Raw genomic sequence first — 22677 nt, forward strand, 5'->3', positions numbered from 1 at the left:
TGTACTATGTTCCAAGCACCTAGATGGAGAGCTGCTCCAGAGAGCCTCCTTTAAAGACAGATAACAGTTTGCACACCTTGCTTTGCTTGGTTTTGCTCTCTTTTTTTTTCTCTAGGCCACCCAGCCCATTAAGATATATTAACCTCAGACATGTAAATATCATTTGAACATATGATTGATTGTTAATCTGATTTACTAAGAGACAAGGCCCATTAACCACATTGTCTTACTTCCTGCTCTTTCATGTCCATCTCCTAAATTATTTGTAAATCTGTTTGCAAATCTCAGCCAAGTTTCATAGAGCAACAGAGCTCTTAAAGATAATTAAATTCTTACAAGTGTTGTGAAAACTGGAGCTGGATAGATTAACATTGGGAACTCAATATTTAGCTGCTTCTGTGGCCTACTGGCAAGCTAATCAATACCCCATAGCACAGAACCAGACACAGCACACCACCTCCTGCCCAGCAGGAAGGTGGGCAATATGAGAAGGATAAAAGGATGGAATGGTGGGGAGGGCCATGGAGACAGCGTGGAGTGACGGCTGGGGGGTGGTTTCATCAGAAGTAAGTCAGCAAAAAGCTGGTTTATTTTGATAGGGAATATTGAAACTACAACTGACATCAGAGGAAGGGCCATTAGGTCAGAATCAGGAGGGTGGGTTTTTGGATCTACTTGATTTGTGACATCTGTGAAATCAGTAAATTCTTCTATCCTTCAGTTCCTCCATCAGAACAAGGTAAAGCATTCAGAGCTCCTCAGGCAGAAAGGGCTGCAGGTTATTTATGAAAGTAGTTTGGTAGTCAGGGTGGGAAATGCTACAGCACGCACAAATTGAGCTAAAAAGTTTTGTATCTTTTCCTTTTCTTCTTGCCCTCAGAAATGAGGGAGGAGGACTGGGCTTATTGTCAGTGCAAGATGAGAGAAGGGTCCCATTAATCCCTGTTCAATCCAACGCAGTGCCTCATTTCCCAAAGGCTCATTTTGAACAACAGTTCATTTTTTGCATCTTATGAAAGATAATGTTTGCTCCACACTCTCTTTTTATGGCTGAAAGCTGCAGGATAGCCTTGACATGTAAGTAACAGGGGTTTCTAACTACCAGCCTTCTTGTGGCTGTGCAGTAGGTGGCTCTTGAAAATTTTGCATCTAATTTTAAAACAAAGGCTGTCGTTGAGCAGTCTCTGGAGGAAAGACAGGGGTTTCAGGGTGCCCCCAGCTCGCCAGGTGGCTCTGGCCAGGGGAGGCTGGCTGCCTGCAGGGTGCACTGCTGCCCTGCGCTGTGCCACCCACCCCGCAGGGCATCCTCACCGCCAGAAGCTTCTTCTCCAACTGGGCTTACATGGATTTTTTAAAGCATAGCAATAAATACGCCAAAATACACTGACTGTGGGCACGGCCATGTTGTGTTTGTGAAAAATTAAACTTCATCCTTGTTAAGCGCCTGCGTTACCAGCTCAGCCCTTCAGTCACTGGAGGACAAAGTGAAGCCACTGTTACAGTTCTCTGGAAAAAGAGCTAAACGAATTACACTTAGCTGTTTTAATGTGTCCAGTGGACTGTATGACAGGTCTCAGTTGTTGATCTTGCAGTTTGTCCCGTTTAAACATGAAGTTCATCGAAGGCTAAGGTAGAGGTCGTATTGCCACTTGAAAAGGCATCTTCTGGAGTTTTGAGCCTGTGGAGCTGTTTCACATGAGGCAGAGTATGACTCATGCTAATGAAAAGGGTAAAGAAGATTTTTTTAAAGAAATATATCGCAGTTAAATTAGTTTAGACAGCATGACATCAGAGAGTAATTAAATAGGTTTGTTGGAATTCCGTTTCCAATTCCTGAGTTCAGGTTTGTAAAAGATTTCTGAGCACCTGCAGGTCTCTGTGTGTGAAATATTTTCACTGGAAAGGATTCAAAACTTTAAAAAAACCTTTTAACACAGAGGCAGCATTACGCCATTCTTCCTTCTTGGAAAAAAAACCCCTTGGATTTAAACAGGACTCCTTCAAGTTTTCAGTCAGTTTTACAGAAGAAAACGAGGTGGTAAACTTTCTCTTTTCAAGAACAAGTTCTTTACAGCTGCTAACTGAAGTCAGGGGAGATCGTATCTGAGTACATGAGCATTTCCACTATGGGACTGGATACAAGTACTGAACAACGAGATTTGCAATGTTTTAATCTCAAACAAAAACCAATTTTTCTGACTTTGGTTTTTAATTTCTTTCATGTTTTCTTCTGCCAAACTGGAGGAACCTTTTCTGATTTTTTCTTTAGTGGCATTCAGAGGAAGACCAGAGGATGAAAATCCTGCATTTTCTCACTTTACTGCTTTGGCATTTGACTTGGCTGTCTCTGGATCTAGTTCCTGGAGCGCTGAGTAATTCTGAAGCAGGCCAGAGTAATCCAGGATCTAAACTAGGTTTTTTAAAAGCAGAAGGAAAAGAGAGGAATCCCTCAGCACGGGCAGGTACACTGAGGACTGCAAGCCATGGATATAGTACTGGGACCTCAAAGGCTAGGACTAAAAGCAGTGCTGGTCAGGCTGGAGCTCTGCTGCCCAAGAACGATGAATCAAAGAAGGTTCTCTCAAGAACAGCAGCCACGGAGGGCAAGGTAGGACATCTCCCCAGCAGACCTTCTGGAGTAAGGACAGTGACTCCAAAGGTTCAAAATCTTAGCAGCAAGGTGGCTTTGAAAAAAACTGGCACAAGCAGTACTGACACTGATTCTTTCAAAACCAAAAAGACTAAAGAGCCTGTAACCCCGAGGGAAACTAAGGAAACTTTCAGACATCCCCCTATAACGCCACATGAATACATGCTCTCTTTGTACAGGACTCTCTCAGATGCAGAAAGAAAAGGTGTTAATGGAAGTGTAAAACTGGAGGCTGGGCTTGCCAATACAATAACCAGTTTTATAGACAAAGGACAAGGTAAGAAAGCAGCTCGCGCGTGTGTGTGTGTGTGTGTGTGTGGGGACAGAGAGAGATGTCTGAGTGTCTTTATACATGTAGAGAGTATGAGAAAATAATAATACTTTGTTAAAGTCAAATAGCTCTTTTTAATGTAAATTAAATCATATGACACTGCTGCAGATTTTGTCCTCCTGCCTTATCTTGGAAAATTCATTTACAGGCAGAACAAGATGGTTGTGTGGCAGCCAAACAAAACATTTAGGAAATATTTTAGATGCATATTGTTGAAAATCAATCAGTCTTTGCATGCTTAGGTATTTAAAAACCTTTTAAATGTCTTATTTTCTTTCTGTAACTAGCTCCTGGAAACTGCTAACATTAGCTTTTATTGTACAGTGTATCTAAAAAACACATGATATGCTAAGAACAGGGCTATTCCATGAAAAAAACCACAAGTTTCAGTATCAAAGGGTCAGCCTGGTTTGTTCAGGGTAGAATCATGAGGAACTACACTGTGGACCCAGGAGCCATCATACCATAGGGTGGGTGTACCTGTACTAGCTCAAAGCTCATGCTTTCGGGTACTTCCAACCTTCTGTCCACACAGAAGCCCACAGCTAAGCACAGACTAACAAGGGCAGTAACTTCTGGGACTCCAGAACTTGCAGCTCAACATCCTGGTTCCAAAGTTTTTGGAAAATTTGGAGTAGAGTCTGCTTTCATACAAGAAGTAACCAGGCTTCCAAAGAATGATGTTCACCTTACCACTCCGGTTGGAGAGCCCCATGTTGCTGCCAGTGACGTTACTAACAGTTTTGTCATGCACTTAAGGAAGCAACATGTGTGACAGCTGATAAAGTAATGGTGATGGAAGACTCAGCCAGGACTGGATTTGTTTGCCATTTAATTCTGAATAGCTTGGCTTCTGGGAAGAGATGATACGCTGCTCACAAGTGCTGCATTCAGGTTCTCAGCTTACCACTGGCAGGCATTGTTAATGTGATGTCACTAAAATGTTGGCTCAGCCATATTCCTTGTTAGTGCTGCTCATGAGCTTAACCAAGCAAATGTAACGTCAGGTTAAAGGGAGGTATGTTTTTCTGCCCAATTTGAAAAAGTTGTGAATCATGTGGAGTTAAGTTAATAAGGCAATTATCCTTGTGTCTGGCAGTTCCTGGGGGATGTTGGTTTTAAAGGACTAATTCACTATTGTATTGTCTAAGGGTAAATTTGCTCATGTTTGGAACCAGCATGAGGCCTGGGCACCACTGAAGCTCTGTTTCAATAATTTAACTACAATATAAGTGGTGAATAGGCCCTGTGAGTGCTCAGCACTGAAAAAGAGCTATTTTTCAATTGGTTAATTGCGACTTTGAAGTTAGAAAATGCCCGCCAGCCAAAGAAATGAGATTTCTACAAGGCAAACTCAGAAACTCTTTTCCCTGTTGAGTCACTGAGTTTTTCTGGGTCCCTGCACAGAGCTGATCCCTTTGACAAAAATTGCTCTTTCTGTTTGGTGAGTTAATTAAGGAATCTTCTAGGCTTATGAGAAAACTTCAGGAAAACCATTAAGAACTGAATAACTGATACTAATCTGTGCTTGATATACATTTAAAAATGTGTGTGCTTTTTTTAGATGAGAGAGCGGCAACTATAAGAAAACAGAAATATATTTTTGACATCAGTGCATTAGAAAAAGATGGTTTGCTGGGAGCAGAGCTTCGAATATTGAGGAAAAAACCTTCTGATACGTGGAAGTCTCATTCTTCTGGAAAAACTTCCCAAGTGAAATTATTTAGTTGCTCTACAAACAGACAAGCAGCAACACTCCTGGACTCTCGTACTGTCAGTATCACAGATACACCAAAGTGGGAAGTGTTTGACATCTGGAAACTTTTCAGGAACTTTAAAAACTTGGTTAACTTGTGTTTTGAACTGGAAACTTTTGACAGGGGGAGAGCTGTTGATCTCAGGAGTGTGGGATTTAATAGAACAGGAAGACAGGTCAATGAAAAGGCTCTCTTCTTGGTATTTGGGAGGACAAAAAAAAGAGACTTATTCTTCAATGAAATCAAAGCTAGGTCTGGCCAAGATGACAAAACTGTTTATGAGTACTTATTCAATCAGAGGCGGAAGAGAAGAGCTCCTCTAGCAACACGGCAAGGGAAGAGGCCCACTAAGAATCTGAAGGCGAGGTGTAGCAGGAAAGCCCTCCATGTGAATTTTAAGGATATGGGCTGGGATGACTGGATAATAGCCCCTCTAGAGTATGAAGCATATCACTGCGAAGGGCTTTGTGAATTCCCCCTACGATCCCATCTGGAGCCCACCAATCACGCAGTTATCCAAACATTAATGAACTCAATGGACCCAGAATCGACACCCCCAACTTGCTGTGTCCCAACCAGGCTGAGTCCTATTAGCATTCTTTTCATTGACTCTGCAAACAACGTGGTCTACAAGCAGTATGAGGACATGGTGGTGGAGTCATGTGGTTGTAGGTAGCAGAACAGTTGCTCACGTGAATATGTTATGAAAGGCAATATGACATACTGAACATAACCTGTCCTCAAGCAAGGTTAACTATATTTCTTACCTCTAGGGTAAGTGTGTTTACAAGGATGTAGCAATAAATCCAGAGCTCCTATAGGTATCTCCACCATGGTCATATTTCAGTATAGCATTTGGGTGCTGTCATGCAGCCTGATATAAGGCCTTGTGCTGGCGACATGAGACTGCCTGTAACTGAGGTCCATGATAGACAAGATTATACGTCCACACCTCTAGATCGTCTTCTTCTAGCCTCACGGCAGTGGGTAAAGGTGCTATCGGTGAGCTGTGGATATGACTTGTTTGATCCTTCGAACAATGTTCTTAAGACTGAATTTATGTCTGAGTCCCCTGTGCTTTGACCATTAAGAAATGTAAGGAAAGAATCCTGATGTCTGGAAGAGAACATTGCGTTCTGCTGTGTTCCCATCTTGGTGTAAATAGTTACACTGATATGATTTCTTTCTGATTAGCTCTTGAAACTATGCATATATAAAAAAGGAGTCATTAAATATAATATGTTGATTTAGTTTTAAGTTTTATGTGGAGATAGGTGATACAGGAGGTATTTGCTTCCATGTATGTTTTCCTCCATGCTACATATCTCTCTTAAGTATCCACCTTTCCATTATTATGTAGCAAGATATATTACTCTGTATAAGGTCCAAGTTGTTCTCAAATGCTCATAGTAAAAGTGTTCAGTTATGGCATAAGATGTAATAAATTATTGACACAGTTCTACATTGTGTCTAGTTGTCCAACTCTGCATAATTATAATGCTATTAGAAATTGTTTTTAATGTTTTTGTCTAATAAATACAAGCGAAAGGGACTTTTCAGTGCAGCAGAATGCCAGTGGTATGCAAAACATGTCCATGTATTTTGCTTGCCTCTAACTCTACTGCCACAGAGAGAAACTGGAAAGACTGGAAGAAAAATCTGAAAGTATGGCATGGTTTGATCTGGTGGAGAATGACACTATCACTTGATGTATCTAGGGCAAGAATGAGTTATGCAGATGACTGCAAAAGAGCCCTGGTATCCTTTTGTTCCACCCTCCAAGGGCTGTGTGTTTGCATATCCCCTTCATCTGTTCCAGACATGGATCATAAATTTATTGTAGGATTATTCTGTGTATATTTCCACCTACAAAACTAGGTACCAGATGTTCAACTGTAGACGAATCAGAAAGGCCATAAGAACCATCAGAAATTGAAGTAGTTTATCAGTAGTATAAAATATTAATATTAAGGTTTGATATTGTTTCCTCACAGTTTAAACCCATCAAGTCCCATGTTTTCCTGGATCTGAACTCTCCTCTGCACAGCATCACTGGTGTGGGTAGTGGCAAGGAGCTGAATATGGCCCCTGAGGTCCTCCTGGTCAGTACCCCAGACTGGATGTGCTCTAGCTCACAATAGTGGCAAACCATCCTAAATTCATGGTCAACAGCCATAGATAAACAGTGACAAAAGCTCTTCCCTTCCTCCTGCACTCTTTAGGTGGCTGACCCTTTAACCAGCTTAAATACCTGGTTAAGCAGCTTTGCTGCCAGACACTTGGGGATCCCCTGTGCAGGCAGAGTTGTCATGTACCACAACCTACAGCATGGTGGTACAGAAAAAGCACTGCAGGGAGCTTTTGTATGTGTCATCTCTTTGCAATAGCTTAGCACCATGATTTCTCCCTGCAGGAACTGGTATTGCTTGGTGCATGTGGTAACACAAAATGAGGTGGGTCAGAATGCTGTACTTGACAGGAGGGCAAATCACTAACTAGCAGGTTAACAGGTGTGTGGAGTGACAAGTACTTGAAGCTGCTTCTTAACATGTGCATGACAAATTCTGGCATCTTATGGATCTATTTTGTGGGTCAGGGCTGTCCCCAGAGCTCCTCTGTCTCCCTTCTGGACTCTCAGTGTGTGCACTTCCCAGGTCCTGCTCTTCCTCGTCCTAATGGAGTCTTAGGCCAAGACCAACGGGTTACTGTCCCCTGCACTAACTGCTTATCACCAGCCAGTCTCATACGACTTTCAAAACAAGAAATTTTTAATTCTAAGCTTTAATACAAGCTTATTTAGATATGATTTACCAATGCTACAGTAGGAGAGAAAACATTCTCCTGCCAATTTCACAGCCAAGACGGCATCTCAGGCTTTTTTTTGCCCATTCCGTTCAAAGAGTTCTTTTCTTGCTCCTGGCTGTTTTCTAGGTAACAGGCTTGCAGCTTTTAAGGATCCTTCTCTAGCACCAACCACAGCTACCTTCTGGAGAGGGTGGCTAGATGACCATGACAAAGGGTTGTCTGCTTTCCTCCTTGCATGAAAGCGTGCCATGCATATGCCTGTTTGCACGTTCCCAGCAAAGTCTCTGTTCTCATGTATGACAGACACAGCTGTGCCATGCCATTTATTAACCACATGGGTACAGCCCTCAATGGCTCAGTGTGATCAGTTTAAAATAGAAAATACTGCCTATTTAAATTCACTTGAAGCAAATCTAAGTTATTTTAACAGACGAGTTAACTCCTGGGATTATAAATGCCTGCAAGGGCAGTTTGCTTCAGTTCCAGCTGGATTCATGAGATGCTGCAACAGCTTTGGAGGAAGGTAACACTGGTGTTATTACATGCAATGCATGATAGTTTGGAAATCTGAGGAGGAAAATTGCTATACACTTCACACTGGAGAGCTGTTGATCAGCCTGAGGATCCTGGTGAGGCTGGTCACAATAAAAAGTTTTAAAAACACCTAAATTGAGTATATATCAGCATCTAAATGGAAAAAAATAGCTAAGATGTTGCAATTATCGCAAAGCAAACAGTATGAACTGAGGAAAAGTAAAAGAAATACTGACAAACTAGAGTGTTAAAAAACACCCTTTAGTAATGGTTCAAAACCCAAAATTCTGCTAGGTAGTAGTTATACCTTGAAGGAAAAAGAAAAAAAACAACCACTTGTAGACCTTTATTATCAGTTTAAACAAATTTGAAACTACAGACACTAAAATGCTAGAATTATAACAGATTATAACATCAAAATTGCCAGATGCTGGGTTTGGTCCAGCTCAAAGTGATAGGTTTATAGTGGTGAGCATAGTAGATGGCAGGATTAGGGTTTTTTTCACTTTTAACTCTCAAATTGAATACCCTTTTTTAATAACACTGGTTATAAAACAGTGCTGCGATGTCTACAGTATCCTTTTGCATTTATGTTACTGAAAGTGGTAACTCTGGGAATTCCAGTTCAACGCTGTTTGATCCTGGAGTGCTCTACTGTCTTTCACCATGGTGTAAATGCATACCAGCCGATAGGTGCTTTTTGGTGCATTGTTTGAGCCACTGGGATCATCTGATACAGACTTCTGTCTCTGTAATTAATACAAGATATTTCCTGAATGCTTATGTTCACTTAAATCTACAGTGTTGAAGGGAGCAACCTCTTTCCCTGCTCTTCTCAAAACAGTTTCTGTTATTTTTAATTCACCTAAAACTTTCATAGCAACAAAAAGATACTGCCACAGTGAGCTGCCATTTTTTTTCTGAATCCCTCATATCCATTCAATTTCTACTCATAAACCACTGCAAATCTTGTCAAGACTCTACATGGAAATCTGCAGTTTCAGTTATCTCACATGAGAACAGAAACACTTACTGAAACATCCCAAGATATGTGAATGTTTGCCATTACAAACATTCATTTTCACTGATAAGCACAAAAGCACAACTCAGGTGGACTTCACTCAACTCTCATTCCTATCGGAAAACAGGGGTTTAGGGATAGGGCACAGTCTGGGGCTTACACACAGCAAAGAAACTGGGAAGAAACAGAGGACCTTGAAACTGCAGAAGTTTGGCACTACTTTCTCTAGCCTGGTCATTATATAATGTGCAAAGATAGACACCCTAAATTATTGTTACGGCTTTATTCCCATGGGTGGATTGGTGTTAGCAACTGGATGGTAGAAACGCACAGAAACCTGAGCTGTAAAGCAATACAGGTTAAAAGTTCAGCTTTCCACCTTTATGATGGCAGGTTTCACTCTCTCACTGAGAATGCCTCATTTGTATTTACTTTTTAGGGTCATTATCTGTCCCATGAGAGTCTTTGTGAAGGTCCAAATTTCAAATAAACAGTACACTATAAGACAGGTATGTGTGGATAATTTTTGTTGTATTTGGCTAAAATATGGGTACTAAGCTCAATAGGTAAACATAAAAGTATGCCATTTAAAACAATGCATTCCCATTAGTGTTTGAATATGTGCCTAAACTCCATGTACACTTTTACATGGTTATGTCATTTCCTGTGTAAAATGTGCTTGTTTATACAGCAGCCATATGAAAGATGCAGTAACCCACTATGTGGGCTATTTGAAGCTTTCTTTAAGAAACATAAAAAACCCTTGACCCTTGTATAATAAAAGGTGTTAAAAGATACTGCTTTTATAACATCTTAGCCAAGACTAATAAGAATGTACAAAGCAAACAATTTTTTTTTACTCCATAGTCCTGGTCAATCATGTGTTATTTTATGAATTTACTGTTGCTGTTGGATAGTAAAATGATATTTAAAAATAAAATTGCATGAGGTTTCATTGCTTCTCAACAAATTTAATAAACAAGGAAATCTTAACATTTTTTGAGAAACAGTAAGTACAGTGCAGTAAATACACTTTGCTGAGTGCTCAGAATAGCCCATTTATTCTGTCAGTCCAGGTTCACTGATGTCCCTATTTTGCTGTTGTTGTTTGGTGGGGTTTTTTTTTCAGAACTAGTTTCAACTTTCTGCAATGATCTGGCTAGCTGAAGTAATGCAAATGGATTCAGTTTTCCCTGATGTCATTTTGAAGGGCACAGCTGTCAAGAAAAAATGACTCGGTTCATAATAATAGTGATTAATTGGCTGACCCTCAGCTAGGGGACAGAAAATGCTCTTTTCACTGATTTTTCTCTTAAGAGCTTCCTTGCTATTGTATCTTGTGCCAGGCTTTGCCATCCAGGAATCCTGGCTGAGCAGACTGCCCATTGTACTGCCAGAGAAATGCTATTAAAATGAGGGTACTGCTTCTGCACATGCAGTTACTGTCTGCCTGTTTTTTAAAAGTAGCCATTTATCATGGCATGAAGTCAGAAAGAAGCCTTTTATTGATAAAACCAGACACACTTCATTTTGCTCATGCAAATGGCTTCAAAACATTAATCTTTCCCCAGCAATGTTGAAAGAGAAACTCAACTCGAGTCCTCCACGGGCTTAGAGAAGGGGCTGTATATCTTCACGGGAGCTCTCTTTTCTGCAAAGGTGCAGTAAGACTCATAAACTTTAGATGGCAAAGTCGTCATTAACTCATATGGTTAGTGATCAGATTACAGGAACCCAGCTAGAGGATAAAAGGCTAATGGCAGCATGGGGAGAAGCACATGCCACAGGAGGAGGTGCTCTAAAGAAACACTCAAGAGAATGTGGCTTGGGAGAAAGGACTGGGGGAGCAGCGGCTTTCGGGGGGAGCCAGATAGGCAGTCCCAGAGCAGTGGAAGACAGCAGGGGCTGAGGACTGGGTGAAAGATTGAATAATAAGATGGACTGAATGCAGGAGCAACTGTGGAGTGAATATACACCCAAATGGACCAAGAGATGGGTTGGGTGGCAGTGCTGCTGGTGCAAATGGACGTGTGTACATGCCTACAAGGAAAAAAACCTTTTTCTGAGCACTTGGTATGAGTAATTCTTCTTTCCCTGTACTTGCCTGTCCTTTTCATGCTAGTGGTTTTCAGGGCTTTACTCAGACCTCTGGCCCAGAAGCTGCTGAAGGCTTAGTAGCAATGAACGGCCAGAAACAGTGGTAGCTTTAGCACAATACTGACTGTGGCCATGTGTGCTGCTGCGGAAGGTCCAAAGCAGAGCTGAGAAAACGAGTCTGGATGATAAGACACTTTCATTTACAAGATTTTCAGATGGATCACAAATTTCACTTCTGGGCCACAGACAGACAAGCAGTCTGTCTTCTCCAAGCTGTTGTGAAGCCTGAGGTTAAAATCATGCAGTTCTGGACAGCTACTCTGAGTGCTTTTTGCAACAGCCCTTGGCTCCAGCAAGCTAATTCAGAGTACTAAAGTGGCTTCCCAGACAATCAGAGGGAAAATCCAGGCCCTGGGAGAACATTCTGAAGCATCTGTGTGCTGAGCGTGGAGCTGAGGAGCAACACCAGGCACAGTGCCCCAAAAGAGCTCCTCTCTGGGGACAGGTACCTGCAGATTAGGTCCCTCTGTCCTTTTGGGATTCAGTGGCAGGCATGTGAGGGTTTTACTGTCTAGGGGAAAAAAACCAACAGTGGAGAGGCTCCTGTTAAACATAATAGTCACTGGTTTTGATTTTTTACTTGCCTAGGGTGTGAAGGGCTTGGGCCCAGGTCCTTCTCCCTGCTGCACTTCTACCTGGCTGGAGACACCAGAACTCTTCATGTCTCCAACTGCGCAGCTACCTTTGGACCGTTCCTTGGTAGTTACCGTCCTGCCCGTGCCCTACAATATGAAGCCAAACAGCTTGCAAAGGAGGGCTGAAACGGACATCTCCACAGCACACCTTGCAGGGAGTGCGCCCTTTGGAGAACAGGTGATCCAACTTAGATTTCTGATATAAATCACAGAGAGTAAGGACTTGTCTAAATGCTTCCACATTCAACTGATTCCTTTTACTGCTGGGTCCTTAGATAAACAGCTGTATTACAGACAGCCTGATATTTTAGGTACATTCTGAGAACAGCTGCTGGATGAGTCCTACAGGCAAGAAATACCAACTGTGAGGAGGGAGAGAGGAGAGAAAGAAAGGACTTGAGCAATTGGCAGCATCATCACTGATATTCAGGCTCTGGGCATGCATCCAAACAGCTACTCTCACACATGAACGTGTTTGCAAGAAGGTGTCGCTGACACCAGTGATGATACATGTCACAGTATTTTTACAGTTCTTTGAGTTATAGCCTGGTGCCCAGGCTCAGTCAAGGCTGAGATGTTTGAACACCTGGTGTCTACAGTCCATGCATCTTCACTTCATAGCATCTACACTGAAATTTAAACCCACTTAGTAAGGGTCAGCGATAGAAGAAAAATCTCAGATCTACTCAGAAATATTACAGAAATGGGACAAGTTTATTGATAACTTCATTTTTTTTCCTATGGAATAATGTTGCATGAACAATACTTGCTCAATAAGTTCCAGAAAATATAAGCTGGAATCCTTCTGAGGCATACAGACTTTAAAAACAGATGGATTCTTTGGAGTTCTAAGAAAAATGACTTGCTATTTACCTCAAAATATAAACACAGTGGAGCTATCTGTCTCCTAAAACATTATAATGTTTTTGGTAAGAGAAAAAGCCTTAAGAAATAATTCATTTCTTGCAACAGTAATGAAATATTCCCCATGCCAGTAAGATAAGAAAGTGATGAGGAGCATGTGCTGGCATTGTCAGAGTTCTGAACATTTAACCTGCACCAATAAGCATACTGATTTTTAATAAATTTTGGAATTCTGGGGAAATTCCAGAGGTTTGGGAGACTCGGGAGAAAAGGAGTTTAATTCAGTACTATAAAGGGTCACTGTGCTGACCTGGCAATTATAAGCAAATTATGGGACTGTTGATACTGGCTGAATCTTATAATGTGATTGAAGGATGGTAGTTTAATTCATAGGCGATAAGAGCAGGAAGAACAATTAAGATCATTTAACCTGATGAGCCCTGCTTACCCTACTTACAAAATTTGACCTGGGTCCCTGAAATGTCAGATCAGTTTTTACAGCAATCAAGGCAGCAAATGCAACTTTAGGAATGATTGGGAGAGAAGTAGAGAACAAATGAGAAAACATATGTAGGCACTCCAGAGATTTACAAAACTCTTGAACACTACGTGATACCGTAGAGCTAGAGAAGGGCGAGAAGAACAACTGAAAGTATGAAACAGCTTCTGTGAGAGGAGTAACTAGACTGGAGCCCTTCAGCGAGAGGTGACTGGGGCAAGAAGCAAAAGTGATGAGGGCTAAGAATGTGAACTGGGAGTAATTTTTCTCCCAAACAAGAACCACAATTGTGCCAAATGAAACTGGCTCAGGACAGGTTTGAAACAAGCAGAAAGATACTGATTCCTACAGTGTAGCCCAGCAGCAGAACTCCTGACCACAGCCTGTTTTGGGTGCTGAAAGTCTACGTAAGTTTAAAAAAACTGAGTAAGTTCAGGGAGGAAAAATCCATGAAAAGCTGCTGAACATGAATGAGCCCATGGGACTTTCTGAGCCACTGGTAGCTGGAAGCTGACCAGTTGTACCAGAAGAACCTTGCTTCTGGTTCTTCTGGTAAAGAAAGAAGAAAGAACATTTTCCCTGTCCTTATTTTCCTTTTAGGGATCTGCTGTTGCCTATAGGAGATGGGCTAGATGGATCCATGGTCTTACTTGGCAAAACCATTCTTATTTTCTGTATGAAGCCCACAACTTGCTGTGAACTGGTACAGTGGGACCTCCTGACTTAATCTGTTGAGTAGGACTTAACAAGCCTTTGGCCCCTGTCCTGTTAGAGAAGCATGGATTTCTGATGTGGTCTCTCTTTCCCCACTAATTTTTCTTAAAAAGGAAGCCTATTTTTAAAGTTCCTTGGAATTAAATGACACTATGTAATAGCTGGGTATTATATATTTGGAAAGAGAAATCTAGGATTGATTTAAAGACCAAAAGTTTTAAAAAGCTCACCACATTTAGCTCTAAGCTAATTCCGCGAATATTAGCACTTCATTTTTTAATAAGCGGCTATTTCTACCTACTGTCCAATTTCCACTTTGAATCAGTGAATTGGCTTCTTTGTCTGCTATGTGAAAAAACTTACTCCCATGGGCATTGTTCTACCTATGCAGACTGTGGTGAATTTTTTTCTTTTATTTTCTATGAAAGAAGTAGATCAACTTGATTATTCTTTTGCCTTGCACTTCCGTAGCAGATTTTTTTCTTCTTGTATTTTTTTTTTCTTTAGACTCTAACTTCTCCAAATACTTTTTGTAGTGTGAATACCAGAACTCATTTAATGTTGTAGGAACAGTCTCATCAATGCCACAGAGACATTACTAACTCTGTACTTTTACTGGATTTTGACTTTCGTTATATGGTCCAGGGTTCAGCTTTACCTCTCAGCTACAGCATCACATTAAGAGTTCAAACTCAGCCTTCTATTATGACCAATGCTGCTTTTCCACTTTCTAATCACTGCTTTCTAATGAAAAACTTTCCATTTTATAAGTTCTTGCCTCATATTTGAAAATCCTTGTTTACAGCTGAGTTAAAAAGCAGCTTAGTTCCAGTAAAAAATTCCTGCTTGAGATAATTTATATAATTCCTGTTACTCATTATGAAGTAAAAGCTACTTTGCCTTTTAGGGTGAGGCTTTGAGACAAGTAAAGGTTCAACCTTATGAGCCCTGTCAGTGCTAGACTTAGGAGCAATGACCTGTGTCCCAGGCTGGTGGGCTCACCACCTTCCTGTGTCTCCAGGAGTTAGCTTTTCAAGAAGTAACAGAAGAAAGATGCTGACAACAATCTGTACTTCGTGAATGTTGAAGTGCTGGGCCTCCAGAGCTGGGCAGAGGACTGACAGACCCTCACATATTCACTAAATCCCTTTCATTCAGGACATTCTCCAGACATGCTGAGGATGTGAAGATCAAGATGTGCTCTCTCTGGCATGGATTTAAAGGTTACTTGAAAGCTGCTCTGGAGCAGATGCCTGATTCGTACAGATTCATACAGACTGTTGCTCAGTCCCCGAAGGATCCTTCAGAGCAGCAGGAACCTTTTGCTGCCGCAGGAGAGGGCCACTATTCTGCCCTATTCACAGCATGTGGCCAACTCCCGTGGCTCTTGTTGGGAGCCACGTGAAGGAAGCGAAGAGCGAATGACTGCTGGTGGGGTGAGGGATGATGGGGATATTTCTTAGCGAAAATTGCTCAGTCTGTGGTAAGAGGGACTGACAGCATGCTTCTGATAGATTATCCTGGATAGCCAAACCTTGCCCATATTATATGGTTTTCATCACAAACATAAATGTACTTGGTATAAAACAGAAGGTCAGGAAGGTTTAAGACATGGTATATGAGAAAACATTTTCCAGATTTCAGCTTCCTCCAAGGTAATATGCAAGTGTAATTAAAACAGAACCTGGAAATATAGAGTACAGTACCCTATTGAAAGTGTGTTGTATGAGCTGAACTCCCTTCATTGATAGTTTTCCAAAACACACAGCTGCAATAATCTTTATCCAGGAGAAGGGAATAAATTAAGTCTGAACACCTCTGCATATAGTACAGTACAGTGTATAGCACTGCACCCCATATAACCTCTTAGCGGTAATGGAAAGCTGAAGGAGGCGCAAGTGGAAAACCTCTCTGACCAGCAAACACTTTCTTTTTCAGAAAGCATACAGATGGGAAGAAAAGCTCATGAAGCAGAGGTGGCTTAAGTACTGGGATGTCTTGTTTCTGAAGCAGTCTGCTCAAGTCGTTGAGACTCAGCAATGGCAGGGTGCCAAAGCACACTCCAAGTTTGACAGGTGGGGAGGAAAACGTCCTGGGCTTGCCGCAGCAAACAGTGAGTACTGATGGCAAGCTAAAGGGAACAAACAGGAGTTTATCATATTTAGCAGTAGCAGCAGCCACTAGGATATAGAAGCTTGGAAAAAGTAATCGAGTCCTCTTTCTACTTCCCCTGAACAGTTCAGTCATGGAGTTCAGGTTTTGCTTGCTAGGCTTCACCAAACTCAGGGAGGTGCAGCACTGAGGAGCCCGTTCTGCTTCATGTCTGCTCTTCCTCCTGCAGCACTGGTACAGGAGAGGGGCAACTCCTTCCTAGAGACCAGAGCAAGGACCACTCTGCACCCCTAGCCAAGGAATTCCAGATCAGGGAATTATTCTCCATACTTGCCAAACCTTTCAGGGTCTTGTAAGGATTGTGCTTTTTTTGAAAAATTATCTTATTTTCATATTTTTAAATAGCATTTTTCCTGGGAAACAACGGTAGCAAATATATGTACACTGACACCCCAAACTGAGTATTTGGTCTTACACAAAGGACTAAGCATCTTTAAGTCGCTAAAAATATAATTAGCTTCCATTACAAGTTCTTTTTCAGGTTGTAATGTCATCCTAAGGATGGACTTGGTCTCCACATGTCAATTGGTGCTTCTTATTTCTGAGGGAACTATAACAAGCTACTTAAAAAAAATCCAACCAAACCATCAAGACGGTTTAATTCTCTTTTATTATGAGGAAATATGTGTATAACCATTAACAGGGTGAAAAAAAAGTAATATGCTAAAGGTTGTACAAGAAAAAATTTGCAGAGCTGTGATAGGAAAGCTCATCTCCAGAACAACCAGCCAAGAGTTTCTCCACATCTCTGCAATGCTTCTCACAGCAAATAGCCTGAGGCTGATTTCTTCAAGTATTAGCCAAACTCTGCTCTTACCTAATACCTTTAGGAACTTGACATCAAAGGGAGAAGAATGGAGCTCACACTGAGCATCTTTATGTTAAGTATGAGAAGACTTTCACTGTGAAAGACTGGAAAGAGCTTTAAATGGAAATTAGGAATCCTCTTACTGAAAATTTTAGGTGCAGGTCGGAGAAACATACTCTAAGTACATTTAGTTCTGGAAGTGGAAGATGGTCTACATAATCTTTTCAGCCCTATACCTCCAGGATTTGCAAATGTCTGTAATTAATTATGCCAACTAAAGATGTAACAACCCAGAATCAAAGTCTCAGTTAAACTCAAACTGAACCCAAAGCAGGCTCCGACACAGTGTCTGTTCTCGCACAGCTTCAGGAAAGTGTTTGTCATTCTCCATGTCTGGGCTAGAATGACCTCAAAAGGACTTGGGAAAGCATCCTGGGCCAGCCTGGATTCTGTTGTGAAATGCCAGCACAGGAGCTCATCAAGAGCAGTTCAAGTACCCTTGTCTCTCAAAATGGGCACTTGGGGAAAAGGTTTTTCCCTGTGCTTGCTTGTTTGGGGACAGGGCTTCAGGGTGATTTTTACTACCTCTCCCCTTATCCCTTTCTATTACCTGCAGCAAAGCAATCACTGCTGTCACAAAGGCTACTGCTGACAGCAGCTGTAGTCAGGATGGCAGTTTGAAGCAACTTGACAAATACGGCCAATACCAAAAAGCTGGCTGCTGCCAGACCAGTCAATTTGCTCTCCCCCATCCTGTCCCCAGATACACATTCTTGGCATTCCTCTGGTCCCAAGGATAGCTGGTTCAGGTAGCTAAGCTCACAGAAAATTAATCCTACTAAATGCAACAAAATGACAATTTTCTGTTGGTCTCGCTCCTTCAACCAGCTCATTGGCTCAGCATTTATTACATGAATGCCAGTGCTACCACAGCCAGGTGCTGGACTTCTCCTTTCAGCAATTAGTAATTTTATCTGCTTAGTTGTACAGTCAAACTGTATTCTTACTTCACCCATCAGCCCCATCAAACCAGATATGCAGGAGCAAAGGGAGGCCTCTTCCACCATCCTGACCTGCACCCATTTGTATGGATGCAGCATGCAGGACTGCGCAGCATGCAGGACTGCACAGCATGGCCCCAGTCACCAGAAGAAACCATTCCTGCTCTCACCAGGTGTTTCCTCCACCATGCGTCCTAAAGAGGGCTTTGTTGGTAGATCGTAGCAAGTCATCTCTCCACCTGGCTATCGCTTGCTTTCTGCACCCTGCTTTTCTGCATTAGCACACACTAGTCCCATATCCCTTCTTGGTCACACTTAAAAAATGGTAAACCACCTATTTGGAGGATTCTGCAATTCCTCACTCTCTCCCTTCTATGCCTCTCCAAACTCTGAGTCGGTGCTTATTGCTGTCTCTATGCACTAGTACCTGATTAGTGTTCTCATTCTCCACGCACACACACATCCAGACCCGTCACTGCTGTTCTCCTGCAATTTTTTAGCACATTCAGGGAAGGAAGTTTATCTGTCTTTGTTTTCCATTTGCCCTTCACTTAAACTCCTCTAGACTACTTCCTCTCAGCCCATGATTTGTGCCCCCCTTACCTCCTCCCTCTAACAGCTGCTCCCTCCAGCCACTTGGAACAGCATACTCAAAGCCAGCTGCCAGGCCTGCAAGTAAGAGAGAAGAAAGGATTGAGACCAGAGCAGGAGGCCTATTACCTATAATCTTATTAATTATTATAATCATGTGAAACTTACTCTATAACTCATTATATAAATTAAACATAATCATGTCCTTTCTGATTCTTGTTTGCTGTTCAGTCACTTGGTTGCCAACACACCCAAGGCCACCATTAATGTTGCCCAGCATGTTTTAGCTCACGAAAGCAAGTTTCTCTGCCACTGTCAGTGGCCTTGGATGAAAGAACACCAGCAGTCAGATAGGAATTTTGCTGCCCTGTCTCCAGGATTCTTGTTGTTGCTGGTTAAATGCTCCTCAGGAGTAGTTCCAAACAGAAAATTTATTATGACCGAGATAACACCCATGCAGCTGTAGAGCTGCCCACTAAGCAGAGCTGAACAGTAGGAACTTGAGGACACCAAGGACCGTATACATAAAGGGGAATAAATTGCCAGTGCTCTGAAAGAGGAAATCCACTTAGAGTTGAAACTGAAATCCAGATACACCTCCAACTCTCCTGCCTCCACGTCCCCTTTGGAGGCAGTCTGATGTGCTGTTCTGTGCCTATGAGGTAGCTGTGCTCAGCTACACTAACATCAAAAAGTCTTAGTGCTACATGGAGAACGACATAACAGTGATTGGCAGAGGAATCTTAGGTAAGAGAGTGATTTTCTCCAGCTGAAATGTGTCAAAATGTTCCTGTGCATCATTAGGTAAGATAACACAAACCCAGGTGAGTGTCAGGAACTGGCATACTCAGCATATTCATCAGACACAAGCTGAGTTACAAAGAATGCACTATGGTGGACAGAATGCTGCACACCACTGTGAGACTCCTCTGCTACTGACAGAAGTCTTTTCCCTGCACAACTATACACTGTAGGGGTTCTTGAGTTTCATCACTTTTAATGACTCTAACTCATTAATGGCAAACAGGAGACTTCAGAACAGTGTAATCATGCCTTCTCACAAAAAATTTCTGTTAACAATGGCATTTAATATTGCTTTGAGTCTAATACACGGAAAAGAGCTAAGCAAATAGAAAGAAGCACAGCTAGCTAAAGTTTCCTCCCTAGAATTAGCTGCAAGTGTAAGAACGAAATTAAATGCAGCATAGCCCTGAAAGAGACCTGCAGTTGCCTGTGTTGTCTGACATCTAGCCCTGTGTCAGAACAACCTGTTCACTAAACACGTCAGATACAGTGAAAACCTATTTCAGCAGATAGCTGCAGTTAAGTCAGAACATCTCAGCAAAGACTGACTGCAGGCACAGGTATCTGGGATGCCTGTGGAAAGGGAAGTCCAAGCAGGTGATTCCATTGGCCCCTTGAGGCCTGACATTTAAGAACGTATGAAAGATTTCTAAGGACTACTGTGGAGTTGCAGGGCCATTAAAACAGCTGCTACTGCCCTCTGGAGAAGCTGACATCCCAGTAAATGTGGTGGGAAAGAGGGGAGTAGAATATTATAGTTCCCCAAGCCCTTTAAGCCAGTACTGCTGCTGAAAAGAGCAGCCTTGCTCTCTTCCCCAGCTGCTTTTGCTCACATCTGCACCAGCCTCCCATGTACCAGGACTAACATTTGTGAGGTGATGTGGATGTGATCCAGGTTAAGAGTAGCCTGGCAAAACAAGCCAGCTCATTTGAACTTGTCAGGCTGCTGCTTGCGTTCACCCTGCTGTAATAAGTAACTAAGGGTAATTTGCTAATCAAAGGGGTTTTTAACAAAAGGAATGATCTTGCTGCAACAGATCTGAGAATGTTTTGTCTGGCGAGAAAAGTTAACTCTTAACCATGAGGTTGTGAGATCTACCTTCTCAAGGCCAATGTTAAACCATAATCTCATGTTACTATGACAACCTTTGTCTTCATCTAGACTTTAGTGTAAAAATAGATTAGTTTTGTAATATACAGCTTCTTGCTACGGGACTGAGAGCATAACTGTTTGCTTAAACCGGCCTTGAAGTTGAGAATAAAAGGGCTGTGTTACTTGTCGGAATTTGCGAGCCTGGATAAAGCTGCGACTCCCTGGCCACCCAGCGCACTGTTTTTGCTTTCCTGCCTTAATAAATACTTAGTGAATTTATTTCGGACTCTAGTTATTTCAATTTCAACTATGACACTGCGGCCTCTGGAAGGCTGGTGCCAGCAGTGGCACGGAGCAGGCAATACGCACCAGGGACAGGTGGGATCGCTCGTGGCAGCAAGTGGCGGGCTCCAAGGCTCGTGGGGATGCTGTCGTGAGGGGCTCTGCCATGTGCTCCTGGCACCGTGAAGCCCGTGTGCTGGCACCTGCACAGGTCCACACAGATGCTGCCTCCTGCATGGGGCTGCCAGAAGGGCCAGATCAACCTCAGCCTGAGGAAACCTGCTGCTTCTGCGCTGCTCTCCCTGCTGCCAGGCGGCACAGTGCAAGCGCAGCCACCGTCCCCCCGTATGGGTCGGGCCTCCTAAAAGCAGAGAACTGACAAGGCCGGACAGGCACGGATTTGCCAGCTTTCCCCTCCCGAAGCAAAGCCCGCCGCAGACCCGGCAGCACGGCCCCGTCCCCGCCTCACAGCCGTGCCTCAGCCGCGCCGCCCCCTGCAGGCCCGCGCACGCGCACGCGCGGGGCGGAAGGGGCCGCGCCGCTCGCCGGAAGCGGCGCTGAGGAGCCACTCATGGCGGCGCTGGGGCGAGCCCTGGTGAGTGGCGGCGGCGGCCACGGCCGTCTTCCCCGCCCCGGCAGCGAGCGGTGTGTGCGGCCGGCAGCGTCCCCGCGGGCTCGTCCCAACGCCGCTCGTGTGGTGCCTGCGCTGTGGCCCCGCCGCTCCCTGCGGGCCGCCCTGTGCGCGGCCGGTCTGCGGCGCGGCCTCACCCCAGTCAGCGGGCACCAGGCAGGGGCCGGGGGTGGGGGGCGAAGCCGTGCGGGCTCTGCGGGAGGTCGCGGCTCCCGCTGGCTGTTCCCGCCTCCACGTGACCCCTGCCCCGGCAGTGGGCCCTGCTGAAGGGGCGGGTCGAGCTTTTCTTTCAGAATTTGTGTCTACATAGGAGTTGTGCGAGGCTGGAGCAGCCCCGACCGGGGCCTGAGGGCGGGTGTTCGGCCTGGTGCTGCTGGTTGCTGAGGGCATGCGTGTGCCCCTGGGCTGGAGGTTGCTGTGGGGTTCCCTCCTCGCTTTGGTGTTTGATAGTAAAGAGAATGTAAAGATTCAGTGCTCACCGGAAGAGATCCAGTTCCTATGAATGGGAGTGGATTGCTAGTGATGCAGCTCCTTTGTTCTGTCTCATGCATTCCTGTATGGCGTTTTTCATTCTATTAGCCTTTAAATTCTTTTCAGCAGAGTACTGCTTTTTAGCATATAGTCTAGGAAAGGGAAGTTTATGCATGGGTCTGATACTCTGTCAAAACATGAATACAGAGACGGGCAGAGCTGCTGTGTGGAGGTTTGTCAGAAAGATGAAAGACCTTTGGTCATGGGCAATATCCACTTATAAATTTAATCCACCAAGTTCTTGGAACTGATGTCTCAGGGTGTGGTTTCTACAAGCACGGTGAGCCCAGCCCTTTCTGCTGTCAAGCTGAAAGCAACTGAGAGCAAGCCTGCCTGGGAGCAACTAAAGTGCAGTGAGCTCGAGTTCCTGCTGCCTCCTCCTGTTCCTGCTCTTTCTCCTTGCTCTTGTCTTTGCACTGTTGTCCACCATTGCTGCCTCCAGCATTTTTCTTGGCCCCCATGTTCCAAATGCTGGAGCAGCAGAACCATGGCGACATAAAAATAGTTACCCACAGTTTTAATGTGTTGAAGAGGAATCACTAGCAAAAAGGGAGGGCGAAACCAGGCAGGAGGGGAGCTGGGAGGGTGGCAGAGAAGCAGTGAGTCACTAGATGGGTTCAGCTGTCAGCGGAGCTGCACTCTCAGCGTGCGGTTTGCAATGAAAACCTGTGTGCAGAAGGTGAATGACTTGTCTCCTAGGCTCGCCTGTCCCTGGGCACCTCCTCTCCCAGTTGCTTCTGGCATTCATGTGGCAAAGTAAGCTGATTCAACTTTTTAGCCTGGCCAGAAAAAATTGT

The 22677-nt window shown here is 43.5% G+C and overlaps 2 protein-coding genes across 3 annotated transcripts in view; both read left to right on the top strand.

The window, feature by feature from the left end:
• The first annotated feature begins 2290 nt into the window (after positions 1-2290).
• GDF5 (growth differentiation factor 5) lies at positions 2291-20715 on the top strand. Its single transcript, XM_080405681.1, has 2 exons — positions 2291-2927; positions 4546-20715. Exons 1-2 carry the CDS (start codon positions 2294-2296, stop codon positions 5412-5414), a joined length of 1503 nt encoding a protein of 500 aa, XP_080261807.1. The 5' UTR covers positions 2291-2293; the 3' UTR covers positions 5415-20715.
• A 491-nt stretch (positions 20716-21206) lies between these two features.
• Positions 21207-22677, top strand: part of UQCC1 (ubiquinol-cytochrome c reductase complex assembly factor 1) — a 45954-nt gene continuing 44483 nt past the window's right edge. For both annotated transcript variants that reach the window (XM_080405686.1, XM_080405687.1), the window contains exon 1: positions 21207-21313. In XM_080405686.1, the coding sequence (XP_080261812.1) occupies positions 21290-21313 (24 nt within the window). In that variant the 5' untranslated portion in view covers positions 21207-21289. The remainder of the gene's footprint in view (positions 21314-22677) is intronic.

The sequence above is a fragment of the Falco punctatus genome (assembly GCF_963210335.1).
Source record: "Falco punctatus genome assembly, chromosome: 10".
Taxonomy (NCBI): domain Eukaryota; kingdom Metazoa; phylum Chordata; class Aves; order Falconiformes; family Falconidae; genus Falco; species Falco punctatus.